The 18,818-nt window shown below is 50.8% G+C and overlaps 6 protein-coding genes and 1 non-coding gene across 7 annotated transcripts; 6 read left to right on the top strand and 1 right to left on the bottom strand.

Annotated features, from left to right (window-relative positions):
• Positions 1-265: 265 nt before the first annotated feature.
• On the bottom strand, positions 266-2,248 carry PV08_11366 (uncharacterized protein; the record flags this gene model as incomplete). The annotated part of the gene is made up of 1 exon (XM_016385675.1): positions 266-2,248. The coding sequence occupies one exon, from the start codon at positions 2,246-2,248 to the stop codon at positions 266-268; it is 1,983 nt and encodes a 660-aa protein (XP_016230619.1).
• A 456-nt stretch (positions 2,249-2,704) lies between these two features.
• PV08_11365 lies at positions 2,705-2,797 on the top strand. The gene has a single exon. It is a non-coding gene; the product is annotated as a tRNA-Glu (tRNA).
• Positions 2,798-4,584: 1,787 nt separating this feature from the next.
• PV08_11364 (uncharacterized protein) lies at positions 4,585-7,079 on the top strand (the record flags this gene model as incomplete). The annotated part of the gene is made up of 2 exons (XM_016385674.1): positions 4,585-4,910; positions 4,943-7,079. The coding sequence occupies 2 exons, from the start codon at positions 4,585-4,587 to the stop codon at positions 7,077-7,079; spliced, it is 2,463 nt and encodes an 820-aa protein (XP_016230618.1).
• A 1,386-nt stretch (positions 7,080-8,465) lies between these two features.
• PV08_11363 (uncharacterized protein) lies at positions 8,466-9,374 on the top strand (the record flags this gene model as incomplete). The annotated part of the gene is made up of 1 exon (XM_016385673.1): positions 8,466-9,374. One exon carries the CDS (start codon positions 8,466-8,468, stop codon positions 9,372-9,374), a length of 909 nt encoding a protein of 302 aa, XP_016230617.1.
• Positions 9,375-10,006: 632 nt separating this feature from the next.
• PV08_11362 (uncharacterized protein) lies at positions 10,007-11,110 on the top strand (the record flags this gene model as incomplete). The annotated part of the gene is made up of 3 exons (XM_016385672.1): positions 10,007-10,059; positions 10,109-10,203; positions 10,263-11,110. The coding sequence occupies 3 exons, from the start codon at positions 10,007-10,009 to the stop codon at positions 11,108-11,110; spliced, it is 996 nt and encodes a 331-aa protein (XP_016230616.1).
• An 814-nt stretch (positions 11,111-11,924) lies between these two features.
• On the top strand, positions 11,925-13,866 carry PV08_11361 (uncharacterized protein; the record flags this gene model as incomplete). Its single annotated transcript, XM_016385671.1, has 3 exons — positions 11,925-12,227; positions 12,287-12,397; positions 12,457-13,866. 3 exons carry the CDS (start codon positions 11,925-11,927, stop codon positions 13,864-13,866), a joined length of 1,824 nt encoding a protein of 607 aa, XP_016230615.1.
• Positions 13,867-15,834: 1,968 nt separating this feature from the next.
• On the top strand, positions 15,835-17,445 carry PV08_11360 (uncharacterized protein; the record flags this gene model as incomplete). Its single annotated transcript, XM_016385670.1, has 1 exon — positions 15,835-17,445. One exon carries the CDS (start codon positions 15,835-15,837, stop codon positions 17,443-17,445), a length of 1,611 nt encoding a protein of 536 aa, XP_016230614.1.
• Between the last annotated feature and the right edge of the window lie 1,373 nt (positions 17,446-18,818).

Here is an 18,818-nt window from a genome sequence, read left to right as displayed (position 1 = left end):
ATGTTATGAATTAGTGGATTGGTATGTACCAATAGCTATTCACGAGGTCCTCAGTGTTCTGGTAAGCCGCCCACAGACACACGCGCTCGTCTCTTGCGCCCAAAACACGCTTCAGCTCTTTGATTCTCTCTGCACATTCTACCCGCGAGGAAGATCGCCATTCTACCAAGTAAGTAGAAGTTGGCAAACTGGTATGACATAAACCCGCAACGCACAATCAGGGCGATGATGGGGTTATTTGCTCTCAGCCGACATGATAACGTCTCTAAGAAGACGATCCACCGCTCATGCGACGTTGGCCACCGAATTTCTTCGAGAGCATCTCCTTCTTCAACTCCTTGTGTGCCTGACGAGCCGCCTTGTCGTACTTCGATTTGCCCAGCAGAGGCATACCATCCTTGCCGGACGCCTGGGGATCCTGCTTCGACTTTTGCGACGTGGGAGCAAGGTTGGACTTGGGTCCGCGGGCCTTGACGAGGTTCTTGCGGTCCTTCTTCTTCTTTTCCTTTTTCCAAGGCTTGACTGGTTTGCCCGGCTTACCAGCTTGTTCATTTGCACCTGCGTCGTCGTCGGCGGACTCGGACTGGTCGTCGGCAAACTCGGTGAGGGAAATGAAGTCTGCTCCGGATTCTGCTGGCGCAGCTGCCACGGCTTCCGATGAGACAGGCGGCTCTACGGCGGGCTCGGCAGTTTTCTCAACGGCGGCGGCAGGAGTTTCTTGTGCCTTCTTCTTTTCCTTCTTGGATAATTTCTTCTTCTCTGGAATGGCGGCAGGAGAGGCGGTTTCGACTTGCTCGGTAGACTCAGGCTTCTGCTTCTTCTTTTTCTCCTTCTTTGCCGGCTTAGCTTCTGTCGTTGCTGGAGCGGAGCCCGCGTCAACAGCATCCTCCGTCGATGCATCTGCCTTTACTGGAGCGACATTAGCCGCTTTCTTGCTCTTCTTGTCCTTCTTCGAAGACTTGCCTGCGGTATCTTCGATGGGAGTCTTGGTAGCGGGCTCGTCTTCAACAGCGGGGGGTGCAACCTTCTCCTTCTTCTCCTTTTTCTCCTTTTTCGATTTCTTCGCCTCTTTCACGGCGATATCATCCTTTGGCACGTCCTTCGGTGGTTCTAGCATGCCAGTCGGTTCGGAGACTTCATCTTGGATTTTCTGCTGTTGTTCTTGAGCGGCCAATCTCTCCTGAAGAGCCGTGCCGGGTTTAGTCAAAGTAGAAGGAGGCATGTCGATACCAAGCTTCTCAAGCTTCTTGGCCTTCTTGTCGCGTCTCTTTTGCTCTTTGTCAACAAGTTTCTGCCAATGTGCCTCGGTTTTGGGAGTGGCCAATTTCTCTCGTTCAAGCTTCTCGTGTGGAATCTTTCTGAACTTCTTGTCTGCTCCTTTCCAGACGTCAGGATGCAGAGAGCCGGGTTCAGCATATTTGCATTTTAGAATGTGACCGAAGAGCAGGTAGTTGTCCATAGTGCTGGCCACAATCTTGGCAACTTCATTGGATTTGAATTCAATAAAGGCAAAGTGCTTCGATGCTCCGGTTCGTTTGTTTCGAGAAAGTCGCAGGCGGCTGATGTCTCCGAATTGTGAAAAGTATTCTTTCATTTGTGCTTCGTAAAACCCATGGGGAATGCGTCCAACGTAAACAGTGCCGGGCTCCTCGTCAGCGCCCCCGGAGTTCTTGATCTTCTTCAGTTGAGATCGAAGTTTCTTGTTGGCAGGTATGGTAGGTTTGGAATTGATGTCTAGACCCTTGTCTTCCTGATTGTCCTCCGATTCACTGTCGAAGCCAGCTAGAAGGACATCTGCGTTGTCGTCTTGCCCCGCTTCTTCCTCATCCTCGGCACTTCCATACTCGTCTTCTAGTTCTTGATCGACTGTGTGTTCGGCTTCGGCTTGCATTGAAGTTGACACTGGTTTGTGTGTTGTGGCAGTCTCAACCTCCTCTTCACCACTATGTTCGATGACACCATTGACACCGTCTGCGCTTAAGAGTTCGTCATGTTTACCCTTCTTGTTCTTTTTGGATTTCTTGGAAGTAGATTTGTTGGTAGGTGCAGTTGTCAAATCGTCGGCACTCTTTCTTCCAGCCGCAGGCTTTCCTGACACTTCTTCGCTATCTTCCATGAAATCGGCAGCCCGCTTTCGAGAGGCTTTTGCCGAGGCGACAGCAGCATTGCCAGAAGAAGGGGTCTTTGACTCTGCAACGGGTCCATCGGGGACAGGTATGGTGGCGGATGAAGACGTTGTGTTACCCATGGCGTCGATATGGTCTGTTGCAGTGGACTTGGACTTCTTGCTCTTCTTGCGCGGAACCTCACCGGCGCCTGAAGATTCTAAAAGGTGTTAGAAATGGTACAACGTTCAGTTATCTGGAGTTAATACCTTTGCGCTTATTCGTCGCCATTGCGTAATCACTAGCAATGTGGGAATGAGGAAAAAAACAGTTGTGCTATGCTGATTGAACTTTTGACTTTGACTTTGACTGAGGCACTGAGATGCGCTTCAAAAATTTCTCCAATTCTCAGCGGAAGAATGCCAAGTAGTCGGGAAAACGGTGCTCGTGGTTCCAGCTACAGGTATTTTCAGGAAAGGTCCCCTGTCCAACCCCAAAGATGGGCTAGTTGATTCAAGTTGCTTAGACCCACATATTCTGGGCTGTCCCGAATAATAGTTCATATTTTTATTTCATCAAATTCTCCCCAACAACCAGCATCCAGAATGGTGTAATGGTAACATTTATCGCTCTCACTTTCTATAAGATGATAGCTCCGATAAGCTCGGGGTTCAATTCCGTAAGTTCTCAATTACTTCCAAAGTTTCAGGCCAATTCTAACATTATCACAGCCGTTCTGGAATACACTTGAACTCAAGTTCTTCTTTTTTTGAAAATTTCCCCCTTGTTCCATATTCCTTGTCTCCTCCTAACATGCTCCCGTTTTTTTGTTTTTGAATCTCTCTTTTTTAAAACCTCTTCAGGGACCGGGATCACATACACCGTTTAATCAACAGAAAACACCTGTAAAACTGGGCGCGAGAGTCGAAAATAACAAAGCATGATATTCCTGCAACCAACTCCGTTTGAATTTACTCTTGTGGAACATGGAAACAATCACTCCACATCCTCACTGCGATGAATGAATATTGAATCCGCTCATTGAACACGATTGGTACAGTCTAAAGAGGGAAGCTTGAGAGAGATATTGTCTGTCCGTGTGTTCATGAAGAAGTCTTCGATGTAGAACAAAAGACATGAGATATGTATGAGTGCCTTATATCGCTAGTCCTGAGCTGGAGACGGTAAATGCAGTGTAACAACAGTACTTCACCGCATCCCTTGAAATAAAACCTCGGAGTTGACCTTTGACTGTGCGGATGCTCCTCACCAAGGGACAAACGACAGATTAATTGGTTTGTGCGGCTTCCATCAACGCCAGTCCAAATGCCTTGTACTTGCTGACTTGTGACGCGTCGACTAAAATCGCATCTATGGGTTATTTGGGCACGTAGATGGGGTTGTCACCGCCACGACGAGGTTCAAAGGGCCGTTCAGAGATCGAAAATACACTCTTTCCGGCCACCTCCCTTTGTCTGCTATCTGGAAGCCGGAATGTTGGTATGCGTACAGATAACGGCTCAAAAGCAGTTGCTCGAGTGGCTAGGAGACTTCTGACTGGCACTAGCATTGGCACTGAAAGGTGGCCTTTAGCAGGTCGGTAGTTGCCGCAAGCTCTTTCTTTGAGATCAGCACAACAGATGAGGAGCACAGGACACTATCCAAGTTTTGGGGAGCCGTGGCCAATTTCAAGATCGGAGAGTGTCTTGTGCTGGGCGTGAGCTACGAGAACGGGAGACTCAATCTTTGATCAATCCTCGAGATCGGGAATAACAGATTGTGCCAGACAGTATGTCGGTGGAGGGGTTTCAGCAGTAAACAGAAGTGGTTGCAAAGACAAATAAGCATACGCATCACCTAGATCATTGTCTCCAGCAACGCATTCAAGGGCCAGCATGAGGAGGTGAGGCCTTTTGGGTTTGTCAGCGATTTATGAGATGATGGCCCATGAAAGGTGAAGAGTAGCGGCAGGACTCGCCAATGTCGGCCGATGTCAACTACAGGAGAGTAGAGACGTTCAAGGGTGCAAACAATTAGTAAAGCACGACCAACAAATTACATCGCAGGCAGTCTGCAGCTTGTGTGACTGTGACGACTGTGGCCGACGTCGGTTTGAATACGAGTACGAGGTGGTGCGGGATTCTGGAAGGTGCCACCGACGGCAATAAGTGGGCACTCACGGGAGACTCGGCCGGCGCGCGGTCTCGCTGAGTGGGTTGTGCCCTTGTCAAATGTCGAGCGAAGGGCGTGCATGGCCAAGTCCCTCTGCAACCTTACAAAACTGGGACAAGAGTCATTCTTTGATAAGCGACTTCGGACTGATCGTACCCAGAATACGACGGGGGGATTGAAAGGCTGACTATCCCACGGGGTAGTCCATCTATCGTCTCTTTCTCTTGTTATTCTACCTTGATGACATCTTGTCGCTGAGGTTTCACTTCATTGAGGATTGACTGCTGACGTACCAGCGGCGAACACGATGGAGTACTTCAATTTTGAAGATGCCTCAAATGTCATTCCCAACCTGGATCTGGATGACTGTGGTTCGTTGATGGGCGAGACCACCCAGGATGAGGCTACCGAATGCTACGACTCCCTTTTCTTCGACAAATCGTTCGCTCTCCCAGCAGGCCGACCTGCGGAACCTAGCACTGTGATGATTAAACTGATCAACAATGTCGAAGTCGAAGCCGTCCCCCCACACACTTCGGACCTGAACATGGATTATCCCATGTTTCGAGCCAAAGAAGCTTGTGAATTGTGCGCGAGAATGGGATTGGACTGCTTCCTGGCTACAAGAGGCGCGTTAGTCACAGGGTGTACTTGTTGTTCGTCAGTACACTGACTGGTATTTCGGAAGACCATCAAGTCTGTGAAGGTGAAGTCACTGAACGCCGCCGGGCAATGAGATCGATGGAAGAAGGGCGAGGTCGCAAGACAGGTGCTCGATTTCCCCGCGATGCCGTCAAGATTCTCAAGCAGTGGCTCGCCGAGCACGCTGATCACCCATATCCCAATGAGCGTGAGAAGGATGAATTGAAACAAGTCACTGGTCTCAAGAGAAGCCAGATTTCGAATTGGCTTGCCAACGCACGGAGAAGGGGCAAAGTCCGACCAGCTTCGGGTCCCTCTTCGCCCATGTTGGGAGCCATTGATATCCCCCAGAGATCTCAAGATCCTGCAGACATTGCCAATCTCAACCCCCTAGACAGATGGAAGGCGTCGCCCCCCGAACACGAACCTGCATCGATGACAGCCATCGCCAAAGCCGTCACGTCGACACCATTCCCGGCCCGCACTCAGTCATATTCGAGCGCACATAATTCAAGGGCTGGCTCTAGAGCCGGCTCGAGGACCAGTTCACGCAAAGGTTCGAGCGAGGAAAACTCATCCTTTTCCATGTTCCGTGCACCGTCAGTAAGCAGTTTTGGGACGCGAGAATCTACCAACAGTGACTTGACCTTTGCTTCTTCGAGATCGAACAAGTCGAAGGCATCTCTTGCTTCATCTCAAGAACGACGCAGACGGAGGAGGGCACCAGTTACTCAACGGGCTGCAGCACAGCAGGCAAAAACACGAAGCGCCCGAATATTCCAGTGTACATTCTGCACGGATTCTTTCCCTGCAAAGTACGACTGGCAGCGACATGAAAAGTCACTACATCTCGCATTAGAAAGATGGACCTGCTGTCCCAATGGAGGGACAATGATTGATGCGTTGACGCAGACCGAAATGTGTGTTTTCTGCCGCGAGCCGAATCCGACGGCGGATCATTTGGAATTGCACAATTTTACTGCTTGTCAGGAAAAGACTTTGCAAGAACGTACCTTTTACAGGAAGGATCATTTGAGCCAGCATCTCAAGTTGATGCATAACGCCAAAGTGCATTCTCACATGGACTCGTGGAAGAGTACCACCAATGAAATCAAATCGGCTTGCGGCTTCTGTCCTTCTAAATTCACCACCTGGCAACAGCGAGCGGATCACTTGGCTGCGCACTTCCGGAACGGTGCCGACATGAGCATGTGGTCAAACGGATGGGGGTTCGAACCATATGTCGAAAGGCTGGTAGAGAATGCCATTCCTCCTTACCTTATTGCTCACGAGAAGTTGACGATGGATCCTTACGTTGCTCGAGCTTCGCAAGCGACCCCTTCGGCTGGCACGGATGCCGGAATGACGAATGGTACTTCTGCCGAGAGCACTGAGCCCGATCAGATAACCAAGGACTCGAACTGTTGGGGCAGACTGGAACAAGAATTGACCAAGTACGTTTCGCAGCAGCGGTCCGCAGGCAGAATACCCTCAGATAAGGACATCCAAGATCAAGCTCGTATGATCATCTACGAAGACAATGACCCATGGAACTGGACCTGCGCTGACAATCAGCAATGGCTTGACACCTTCAAGTATCAACAAGGCCTATGCAGTCTTACCGATGCCCTTTCCACGCAAAACCTGGCAGAGGTGCCCATCATGGCACCTTACGTGATCAAAGGTGGCTTGAAGACCAAGACGCCTCCACACCACAGCAGCAGGAAGAGTGTCTCTACTGATTCCGCCTCTTGTCCTGGCATGAGTGCCGATTATGGTAGTGTGCCCAACTCTGCCGTAATGGCGACGTTCGATCAAAACATGGATTTCGATTTTGACAGCATCGACTTCAGTGGTCTCGATCTCGGCGTGGCCGAAGACATGACTTTCAATATGGGTCTAGACGGTCAGGTCAGTGGGGCTGGTAGTATTACTGGTGCTGTGACGACTGCGCCTTTCTCATCGAGCATCCCCGGTGAGACACTATATGGATCTTTTGTGGTTGATCCAATGATGGACATGGGAATGGGAAACATGAATTTGAACATGAACATGAATGCGCCCATACCGCAGCAGAAGAAGAGTCCTCAGACTAGCCACAGTCTCATGAGTGAGCAGGATATGAATCACCTAGCTGGATATATGTCGGGGTTTAAGTGATACTGAGTCTCCCAAGGTGATGTACAAAGACGATTTTCGAACGGGGGATGGAACGAATTATGGTACAGTAATGATGAAGAAAAGGAGAACACGACTGGGGCTGGTCAGTTATATATCTTACATACATACACGCAGATGAAGACGAGAATGAGGGTATGTGTATCCTCATTGGCTTCGCGGATGTCAAGCAAAGGGCGTATTACGGGCACTCGAAGGCGTATATCCATTATACAGTACAAAAGAATAATACGACGATCTGATCACGAATCAGGTCCAATGCTCTCACCTACCAGTACGCGTTGCTGTCTTGTAGTGTGGCCTCGCTATGCCATTGTCGCTCAGCACCGGGGCCGTCGTCGAGAGCGAGGTAGAGTGCGCCCTTCCGCTGACGTCCACCTATCCCCCCATGCGGAGGGACCCTGCCACCAGGCTTTCCATCGTTTTTTTGGAATCTGACACTACATGTGTGAGGCCTAGATGTCTACGCCTTTCGAATGGCATTGTTCAATGACAAAAGTGACTTACACGCACATGTGTAGGCATGTAGAATCGGGGACAGGCACAGGGACTGTGGGGTTGAGTTGATGATGGACGGAAATTTATTAATCCGACTCCGAGCCACAAGTGCCAGGAAAAGATTTCACATGTCACCGTCTGTCCTCTGTACAGTACGAGTGACACGACCACCACTCTTATCTTCCAGAACCAACACGCTGGGTGAACAATTATAGTTTTTGGTCTACCAGTGCCATGACCATCAGAAGAGATGGGCATAGATGATCCACGCAACCCCCACGGACTCCCTAATCCTCCCGATCTCCGCGTGTGCCGAGTGCAATAGGAGAGAAATCAACCCAATCAGCTTGACATGCGATGGGCATGTGAAAGAGGCGAGGAGAGAAAAAACTATCCACGTTTCCTCCCCTTGCGTCCTGGAGCCGCCAGAAGCAGGAGCCTCAACAAAATGAAGACCGTGCATTTTTATTGCGCCTCAGAGATCTCCCCCACTGGCGCAAAGCATGGCTTTTGCTCCATGTAGTATGTCGTGCATACGAGTCTTGCCCTGTGCATGTGAAAAGGCAGAAACCTACAGGAAATTGACGATAACACACTTTACCTATACCCCATACAGAGAGATCCCACTTGAAATGATCATGAACAGATAACAGATCTGCTATCTCTGCACGCGCCCTTCCTGATTCAACCTTCCTACACCAAAGCCCGTCCTATTGCCATAGTCTCTCGCCTCGCCTCCGTACCTCCAGATCGTATCACCCCTGACGAAAGAGAAAGAAGACGCAGGCAAAGACACCAAACGCGTAGCGGGTGCCGCTGCAGCGGGAGAATACAGAATCAATAAGCGCGGCCATGGACAACCCTTCCAGAATGGCTTGCGAGGACATGGCGCATTCGACCCTATACACGATGATCCCGTCGGCAGTTCGATCGCGAATGCCCGTCTTGACCTCTCTGCGACGGTCCGCAAAGGCCGTGATACTGCACGACTCGAGGACGCGGCGACCACAACCTCGCGCGCTATCATGTCCCGAATCATTTCAAGAGAAGGAGCGTGCTATTGGCTTCGCTGCCACTGTACCCTCAAGCGGCGCCAGTACGCCGACGACAAGACCAAACACGCCCGAGGAACATACCTCTGCCTCCTCACAAGAGCTTAGTCTAAAGGTGCTATCGCAGCAGCGACAAGAGACGAGCAGCGGCGTCGATTGGGACGTGGCTGCGACGGGCGTTCGGCTTTGGATAACTGCCAAAACACAAGCCGAACAAGGGGGAGGGGACGTCAACGCCCTCCGAAGCATGCACATTGATGCCCTCCGGTACATGCACATGGCCCTCCCGGAGAATCTGACGGCGCTCGAGGTGGAGTCTCTGCGCGCTAGCATGTCTCCTAGGATCCTGTACCAGTCGTCACCGATGCTACCAGAGATCGACGGGAAGTCCAATCCGAGTCTTTTGCGCCAGGGCGTCGCCAGAGTCGTTTGCTGGGTCATTGCAGGGATCCTCTTGGTCCTCCCGGTGATCATGGCGTTTCTCAATCGGGCGCTGCAGTTCGAACGCCAGCACCAGCTGACCGAGAAGGTCCTCGCAAATGGACTCGACTTGACCTCTGCCCTTGGTGAACGTAGCTTGGAACTTCAAAGGGCCCTGTCACGTTTCAAAGATGGGCCTCTGGGCAGCGCCTGTGCGGACGCAGGGTCCTGGTTCATTGAAGGCATTGTTGGTGGTGTCAACGATGGTATTGATGCTGTTGCCCAGGGTCGGGCGAGAGCGTCATGAAAGATAGTGATGAGTGTAAATTCATGTGTGACTGATTATCTCGTTTGCGCCTTGAGTAATCTTGAACGTTACGTTATTCTGTAGTAGCCTTCTCCGTGTCCAGCCAGCCCATGTTGGACATTTGTGGTGAGGTTTGTTTGCTTCTATAAACTGTTTATACACAGGCCCGGCGTGACTACATATTCTTCTAATGTAAAAATTTTTGAACATGAAGACAATGCCTCGCATGCCTTCGACAGAGTTCTCAACGTCAAACATCTGCATAGAATCATGTCCGCTTACAAACTACCTACTATCGTCTCGGAGTAGAATTCACTCATACCGGCCGCGCCGACCGTCCCTTAACTGTCTTGGAGTACAGAAAGCCTGCATATCTCATTACCGGGGCTATTTGTATTCTAAGCCTTGTCGTCAGTGAAGTCACGAACCATCAACGACACCTGTAAGCCAGCCTCCCGAATCTGAGGCACGCGGCTGAGATATTCAGGGGCGGCTCCACCGGCAACAGTGGCTCGCAAGGGCCCGCGGCTTGTCCCTCCCTACACCCTTGTTTGTCTCGGCGCTCGTGGGGTTGAGAGTTTGATCTATACCTGGACACTTCATTCCTCAAACTCATCTCTTCTTGCACAACAATGTCCACTCTTTTACTTCCATCTTTTCGTCGCCAACAACTTGTTCTTGACTTGTAAGACCGGCTGAATGTGCGCTCTGTCTTTCCGCTAATATCCCTCAAGTTCAGCCCTGAAGGACTGCTGTCCCGAGGGAGTTTATCTTTCTCTCGTACCGGGCAATCCCTCGCTTTGGACGGCTGTCCTCTTCGTTCGAGATGGTAATTCGTCATCACCTCTTCCGTTGGTGCGGCTTTTCATGCTGACTCGAGATCTACAGGTCCCTATGCGGGTGCTGTCCTCCGCTTCGATATAACATTCCCAGAATCCTACCCCGCGCAGCCTCCTCAGATCGTCTTCTCCAGCGACATCTTTCACCCTTTGGTGGTTCCGCAGACGACTTACACTTTCAGCGCAAGTGTAGCAGATACGACCAGTACCATTAGTGCGTCAGATAACGATAAATTGAGACCTGGCGAGTTCTCGTTGCGATATGGATTCCCACACTGGTTTCGACAACGAAACGTGAAGTTGGCGGCGGACGAAGGGGTTCATGATGATGCAGTGAAACCGAAGCAAGAAACTTCGACCTCAGGCTCTGGAACTCAGAATGTCGATGGTCTGGTCGCGCATTCTGGTGGCAACGAGGAAATACGTGATCGCAAGGGTCTTCTGTTGAAGCTGATATCCCATATAAAGAGTGCCTTCGAAGACGCGGACATGCTGGATAATATGCCACTCGAAGCCGCTGGGGATCCTAGCGCATGGCATGCCTGGCGTGCTCATCGAGGTCTTTCAAAGAAGGAAGTCCGCGCAAAGAGTCCGACTGTTGGGAACGGCGGCTCACCATCTTCTCCAAAAAATCCCGGTGAATGGAAATGGGATGGTGTCTGGGAATCCCGTGTGAACAACGGTATCGAAGCCAGTATCAATGAGGTGACACTTTTTGGCAGCGCTACAGGAGCGCGGCCAGGTAAAGGTGGTTCTGTGGATTTGACAACCTTGGATATGCGCCAAAGAGCAGCCGCCAATGCTCACAGGCAAATCCGTTTCTCCAAGCTTGATGATGAGCATTACCGTGAAGTGATGAGTTCAATCTCGAAGGCCAACACAGCTCTTCCAGCATGATGCCGGACCACTAAATCCTCCCTGCAGCAGACAATTCTGACCACGGCTTGTGATACGGAGAAAATGCTCTTGCTTCAGGGGCCATTTGACAGAGCTCCCCTTCCATCTTGGACAAAGCGACATGCAGGTGCGCTGGAGTGCAGTTTCCCAATGGTTTGGCGAACGGTGACTGCTTGGGCAGTGAGATTCGAACATCCTCTTCTTCGAATTCCCCAGTGCACTTCGCAGAATATACCGCAGGATTCTTTTTGAGTATCGGCACTGACATGATAAGCCTTGTATGAGTTCCTTGCATCACCAGAATACGCTCAATTAAAGCATTTGGGCCAACCGTGTATTGGGCATGGTTTTTTCTTCGACATCTTGACAGCTGGTGGCTTCAGAACCCTCAACAGGAAGAGCCGCGTTGGCCACGGTATTTGCAGACCTCTGGACGCAGAACTGCTCTCCATCGTCGGTATTCTGGCGGACATCCTCTGGACGACGGAGTCTTTGCCAGAAACTCGAGAGATCTGCCCGACTCAGAAGAGGTTGCTTTGGATATAAATCTATTGAAACAATTCGAATTTGACTTGGACATCGCGCCCAAGTCCTTCGGACGAAGGGCGTGTAGTGCTTTGTTGGTTTGCCGGTAACTGAGAACTGCTTCTTACAGCAAGAGAGACCACTACAAGATTCTGGCAATCTCAAAAGGGAACGTTATTGGACAGGCGCGCCTGCAGCAGGCTGTTGGTGAAGCAGTGTGCTGGAATAAGAAAAGCTATTCTGCCGGCACCTGCACGTATCAGTGACGGTTTCCAGACCGGTCAACACTATGGAAAGTGAGGATGACATGACGACTCCAAGAGTCTTGAAGGCACAAACTCCATCTGCAAGAGAAAACCAGATCAGTCAGTCGTCTCGGACCACTTCACGGAGGTTTTCTAGTCTTTCTTTTCGATCGCTTTCAGGTTCCTGGTCTTCGTTCTGGGGTAGAGAAAGTTCATCTCGCTCGCACACAGATCTCAGTGAGGAATCAGCCTCCTACGCATGCGTCCCGTTTACCGCCTTTGTCCCCAGTCATCACTCGATATCGCAGCCCGCACAGAGAAGGTTCCCTATTTACGCACGAAACAATGTAAGCGCTTCATTCATCCCCTTGGGATCTTGTGACGCTCTCTGACCATCGACTTATAGCCTCTGAGCACATACAGCTGCTCATCGTCTGTCTCTCGCCTTCCTTCAAATCACGTCACAATTCACAAGAAAGCGCGCAGCAAGTCAACCTCATCCCACAAACCTGACAAGGTAATGCGACCTGCCAACCCTTTTTCTTCTCTGTCGTGCTTGTACTGATGATTCCACAGCTTCTTGCGAAGTCAACCCCGTCGCCAGACACATCTCAAACTCCAGAAGGCCGGAAAGGAAGTACTTTCGCAATACCATCACGAGCACCTTTTCGTCGTGTTCTTTCAAAAGCCATGACAACAAATACAACCCTTTCAGGCGACAGTGCCCACGGTGATTGCTCTTCTGTGACTGAGCCATCTGTTCTTAGACGTCTTCCATCTACACACCACCCCTCTATCGAAGGGGTTCTACGTGGTCACATTACAGATGTTGGCGAATCGAGTACTCTCAGTCGAGCTCTTCCAACACTGGAGCGTGGCCTCCACCGACAAGGCTCTGGCAGGGTTAGTCCAAATACTGCGGGCAGTAGCGAGACACAAGCCACTACATACTCGGGCATGTTCCGCCCGAGAGGTTCTGTGTATTACGATGCCCCAAACCCCTTGCTCGTACCTCCTCCTCCTTCGGCTCATTCGGGAATACCATCAATCTCAGCATCTGACGCTTCTCTGATTCGACAAGGACTGATGTCAACCAATCGAATTCGTCTTCCACCTATTTCAGCCCTTACGATTGACACGTACACATTCATGGTGCACAGTAACGATCCGAAATATCGAGCCATAGCACACGTTGTCTTTGACCTGAGCGCCAGAGAGCAAAATTCACTTCATCGCAACAGTGATGTCAACCCATATGTACCTGACCCACCCTACAACATCGTCCAAGCTTACTCCGGTTTCCTACATGAGCTGAGCATCGAAACATCTGTGTCTGGACCATGCGTACAAGTGTCTCAAATTGGCTTGTCTTCGGTTACATACCTCAATAATGGTGATCGCTGGGTTGTTGTCGTCTCTGTGGGAATTAAGGACACAAGCCTTGCCTCTCGGTTGTCAACATCTCTTCGCCATCGACAAAGCAACAACCATATGTCTCCGGCAATGGCGATGGTCGATCATTTCCTGGATGTCCTCAAAACAGAGAAAGACGACGAGTCTGTTGTTGTATCTGCAGTCATCAGGTACAAGCATGGTTTTCTGCCTCCTGACACCAAGCTGGTGTCCAATGCAACTGTTACGATTGACCATGTGGCTGGCATCGACGCTTGTAACAGAGTCGTCCGCGATCACTATGAAGAGGTCGCCCCTGCTGTCCTGTCTGCGCTCCTCCCTGGCGTGGACGACGTCGCCCTGTCGACCGTCAGTCCACCCAGTCACTCTCAATATGCCAGAACCCTGCCGATGGATGGGTTGCGGCTTTTGCAGGACTTTGACAGCCTGTTTGGTGGTGGGGTGGGCGGTGCCCTGGCAGTAGACCTCTCCATCATGGAGGCCTACTACCTGGACGCCGCCAGGGACGAGGTGGCAGTTTTGGCGGCGCCTTCCCTCGTCCGTCGCCTGGTAAAGAGGCTGTCGAACAATTAGGAGTCGACAGGCCAGGCGGCGGACGAGGCGGCCAAGGTGTGGATGGAGATGAGGGAGGCGTCAGGCCTCGAGGAGGACGATGGCCACGATGGTGGCTTCTACGGGCCACCATGGCTCTAGATTGTATGAATATTTTATTTCCAAACTTTCATGCTTCTCGTTTAACTCGTAGGTGAGCATTTCGTTTAACAGTGCTCTAGAATGATGTGAAACCTGTTGATATAAATGCCTGTCCGTGGGTAATTTGCCCTCTCGGTGGTTATCATATGCAATGAATGACCTAGAGGAAGGTGTTTACCAGCAGTTGTACAATGGCATCAACTGTATGGGGTTCACAGGGTATCTCATTTTACTTCCGCTATTTGTGCTCTTGGTGCTCACCATCATCAAGCTCACACTTAAGAAGCAGGTACATGGCCAACAGTTGGTATTCCTTTGAAGTCCCCCGAGACAGCATACGTACCTAATGTACGTAGAGAAGGTATTGATGGGATGAGAGTCTACGAAGGCACCTATGCAGAAATTCCATTATGCTACAGAGTGCCAACTAAAGGTATTCATTTTGGTTTTTGTTGTGGAGACCACTGTTTAATTATTTTTTGGTCATTATAGGCGTCGACGAATGGATGGATGGTCCACACAAGCGTTTGTACTAGGCAGGTGATATTGCATTGTACAGAGTGCTGAGGACCTAGGTAGTTAGGCACTCGTAGTGAGTGAGTGACAGCCACTGCATGGTGTGCCCGAGTATGATATGGTAGGGCCGGATGAGATGTTTTACCATCTCGTCGTCTCTCGTTCGTCTCTCGTCGCCATTCCCCGAATTTCCCCCTAATTCCGCATTTCGGCTCGGTTTATACATGATGATTAACATGAGCCCCCAAGATGCGTTGGCTACGAGTACTATATACATGATTATGGTTTGTGGTCATGGTCGTGGGCTGAGTCCCCAAATGTTCTGCCAAAGTCGAAAGGAAGGGGCCGGGTCCTGGCGGGGGTGGTGATGGTGATGGTGATGGTGATGGTGATGGTGAGTGAGTGTTTGACTGATGGGAGTAAATGATCGATGATGATTGCTGATGGGTGGCATAGGTACCTACCATAGAATACCAAACAATACCAACACCGGTCTCTTACCTGTGCAACATTACAGCGTACGATATGCGCATCACTACTTTTTCCGTGTCACCACTACTACCATTCAATTAGGGTCACTCGCTCCACTATCCCTAGCGACTGACTCCGGATCAATTCGTACGACTAGGGAATACGGAACCCGGAGTAGAATGGGAGCACAAGCTGTGTTTGATTACCGTGCCCAGGGACTCATGGTCGGCCAACGCAGACTTCTCGATTCACGACCCATGTCCGAGAGTGATTTGAAATGGCAAACCACCGCCTCTCCATTCACGACCCACGTCTGGAGTGATCATGGAATGACAAACCAGATTAGCTTTGTCGGTTCAAGATCATGCCTGGGGTGAGGTGGTGAGGTGGATGACTCAAGCAGCGATGAACGCAAAGGTAATTAGATTCTGCCCTTGTTCAAACTAAAGGTACCTATATTTTGACTTTACGATTGTTTGGGCAGACGACTAGAGCCATGGAGATCAAAAAACAGCAAGAAAAGACAAAAAAGGTCCTCAACGAGGAAGAGGAAGGTCCTCACCGGGGACAAAATTTCTTTCACGAGTCGATTCCTTTCCAGAGTGAGTGCTCTCAGATCGAGTCCTTTGGCAATCTGAATCGTTCTGAGATCCTCAGAAGACACACAAGACAGCAACTTACGGACACTTGAGACCACTAGATAACTGATCTTCCTCCTTACCGATACCACATTACCATTACCTTTGCCATCACCATCACCATTACCACCAAGTCGATAGGATCGACGTCCAGTCCTGTCGGAGCAATATCGATATTGAGAACCGATCTTAGGAGATCGACAAACAACCACCCTTGTTCAACATGTCTCTATTCACCCAAAACGCCGAGGCTCTGTTCCCACAACTGCCGTCCGTCATCACCATCGACGGATATTACATCGACAAGAGCGGAGAGACAGATTGGACATGGTTCCAAAAACAGACCCCTATGAACGGAGACGATGAAGGATACGAACTGTGTCGTGGCATTCAGAACACGCGGTCTCTTCTTGACTTGCTGTATCGGTTTGCAGATGATCGACAACCACCCCCGTCAAAGGGATACATTGCACCAGGGGGCCAACTGACCGAGGATGTACGAGGCAATGAAGCTCTCTCGCATATGTTTCGACACCGAGTGGATCTCTGCCAGGTGCTGCACTCTTCGAATTTGCTGGATACCCCCACCAGTCAAGAACTGACCAAAACAATGCAGAACGGCATATCCGAGGCGGAAAAAGCAGAGTTTAGACTCTTGCAAGGCTTGCCTCAACCGCACAAGGAGTTCCATTGGCTTGCAGAGTTTGAGAGATCACTCCAGGAGTGTGCCTATGCTCTGTTCGAGGCGTACCGCATTGCCCGGAAACATTTGTCTCCTTCAATCACGAAGGCAACGCGATTTGTTGAAAAGATGTACGCCCTGGTTCCACCAATGACCCGACTGCTGGTGGACCTGCTGTTGGCAGAGGATGCTTTTGAAGAGGCGCACGCACGCACCCATATTTGCGACATCAAGATCGAAAAGCGGGTCAAGCTGACGGTTGACGTACCCATGAATGTGGCGGTCATGGCTAGTCAACGCGAGCAAGTGCGTTTTCACATGGGCCTCCTCAAGCAGCATGCAGCAAGATACTCGACCAAGATCAGAGACCTCTACGCATATCGGTACCTGGTCGAATGGGGCCATGGGAGACCGTGGAAGCAAATGTATCTCGTTGTGGATGATACTTCTGGCGCAGGCGGCGTCCCCAAGCACATCGTGGACGAATTCTTGATCTTTGCGACGTGCACCTCACCGCTCGCAAGCAAGATGTTCAATGTGCGTCCAATGGCCTTCAGTGACATCGACAAGGAGGACATTTGTTCGATATGTCAGGAGGAGTACCAGGTCAACGACATGGTGATCGAGCTGCGGCACTGTCGACACCGGATGCACCCCGATTGCGTGATCGAATTCTGGGACAACCTCCATCACTATGACAACAGGTGTCCGATGTGCAGGGGGCAAAACCCGAGCATTCGGGAACTGTTCCCTTACTTCAAGGCGGAGACGAAGGACGTCTGTTACCACGCAGACGCAGAGGCGTCACACCTCGCCACGTGGCTGGACCGTACGATTAGACACCGGCTCAGGAGAGACTTGCCTACGAATTGCTGGGAAGCGGACCTCCGGCGATACTTCTCGACACGTGAGGTCGAGGCGTGGTTGGCTGGGGAGTCCTTTGAGCAAAGGCTGATGTCGGAAGACTTCTTTCCACAGCGGCGAGTGGAGTGGGACGAGTCCTCGGCCACTACGGACGGAGAGGAGGATGAGGGATATGGAGGAGATGAGAATGGGAATGGGAATGGGTACGAAGGGGCCCAGGAGGAGGACGAGCAACGCAGAGACGGAGACAACGGCGACGAGGCCGACTCCAAGGACAAGGACAACTGACAGCTGTGGCGGTGACAATGAAGAAGAGAATCCAGACAACGGCAGATATGAGTTGGTGTCTCCCAGGTCGACGTCCTGGACGACTGGTTGAGATTGATTCTTTTAACTTTTCTGCGGTGGTTGACAGGCGTGGATGTATGGATACTTGTACAGGATGGATGGGCGGTGACGGTACAAATGGAAAGCGGAAGCTGGGACGGATGAACTGGATATGCAAGAACGGAAGAGCATGCATTTTGACAGCTCTGAAGGAGCCTCGGAAGCGTCAATATCTACAAGCTACAGTAGAGCCGGGACAAGCATGAGTGAACTACAATAAGCTGAGCACAGAGCACGTGGTCTAGTACCAAAAGGGACCAGTGCAAACGAGGAGCCCAGGACTCTCTGAATCGAAATCAATCAGTCCTCAGAACTTCTGGTCGACGTGAAGAAAGAATCTTGATCCGATGAATTTCAGAGCGTGCATGGGCGGTTCCCTTGTTTTGGCTTAGACTCAACGCCAGCATCAGGGCCCAGCATGTGGTTACTGTTCGGTTCCCTGCTACAAGGTGTCATTGGTAGGAAAAGACACGAGGAGCAGCCAATTGACGAGGGAGAGACGGAGAAATTACTTGTACGAGGATCAATTCCAGCTGAGGATGAGTTGAGGGTAGATCATAGATGCAGGAAAATACTTTGGGCAAGATACTAGACTAGTACTCGTACAGGACTCTGCTCGCTTCTCGACACGCGTTGGAGCGGCCCGAGTGAGATGATCAGTGAGTGTGAACAGCTGTGAAAGACACGAGATGTAATCTCATCTGAGACTCGGTTAAAGACGCGACGAGAGTCCTGGCAATATCGTTGATACAAGTATTAATACGGAGCATCTCGCCACAGCCTACTCCGTACAAGCAGCCCTAGCTAACTAGTTAGTACCTTGACAGTATACAAAGTATGTACCAAATACCCGGCGCTCGGGTACCTACAATGCAATAGCCAGCTAGATTTGACCTGACAGTAGGTACTGGTACTTGCTAGGTAGGTACCTACTGATGACTCGATCCCCCCAAGGACAGGGTTCCGCACCCGTAGGCCGTAGGTGGCCACTAAACTCTAGGCTCGGCTAGGATATCGTGGTCAGGTAGGTCCGCGCACCTATCACGATCGCCTCGGGCTCGAAAGGCTGCTCCAGGCCCATTAGGCCTCGGGTGGAAGGACTCAAGTCAAGTTAACTAAGTTAGTGGCCCTGTTCATGCTTCTGTCAATGCTGTCAGTTGTTGTACTACACGAGTCCTACTACGTCGTCTTTGTCCACTGTCCAGGTCCCGTACCTTTGGTCTCTCGTCGTGCCTTCCCCATACAACCACCCAAGTACGAGTACATGCGTCCTC

The sequence above is a fragment of the Exophiala spinifera genome (assembly GCF_000836115.1).
Source record: "Exophiala spinifera strain CBS 89968 unplaced genomic scaffold supercont1.9, whole genome shotgun sequence".
Classification (NCBI taxonomy): Eukaryota; Fungi; Ascomycota; class Eurotiomycetes; order Chaetothyriales; family Herpotrichiellaceae; genus Exophiala; species Exophiala spinifera.
Note: the sequence above shows the minus strand (reverse complement) of the source record. Positions and strands in the feature narration are given on the sequence as shown.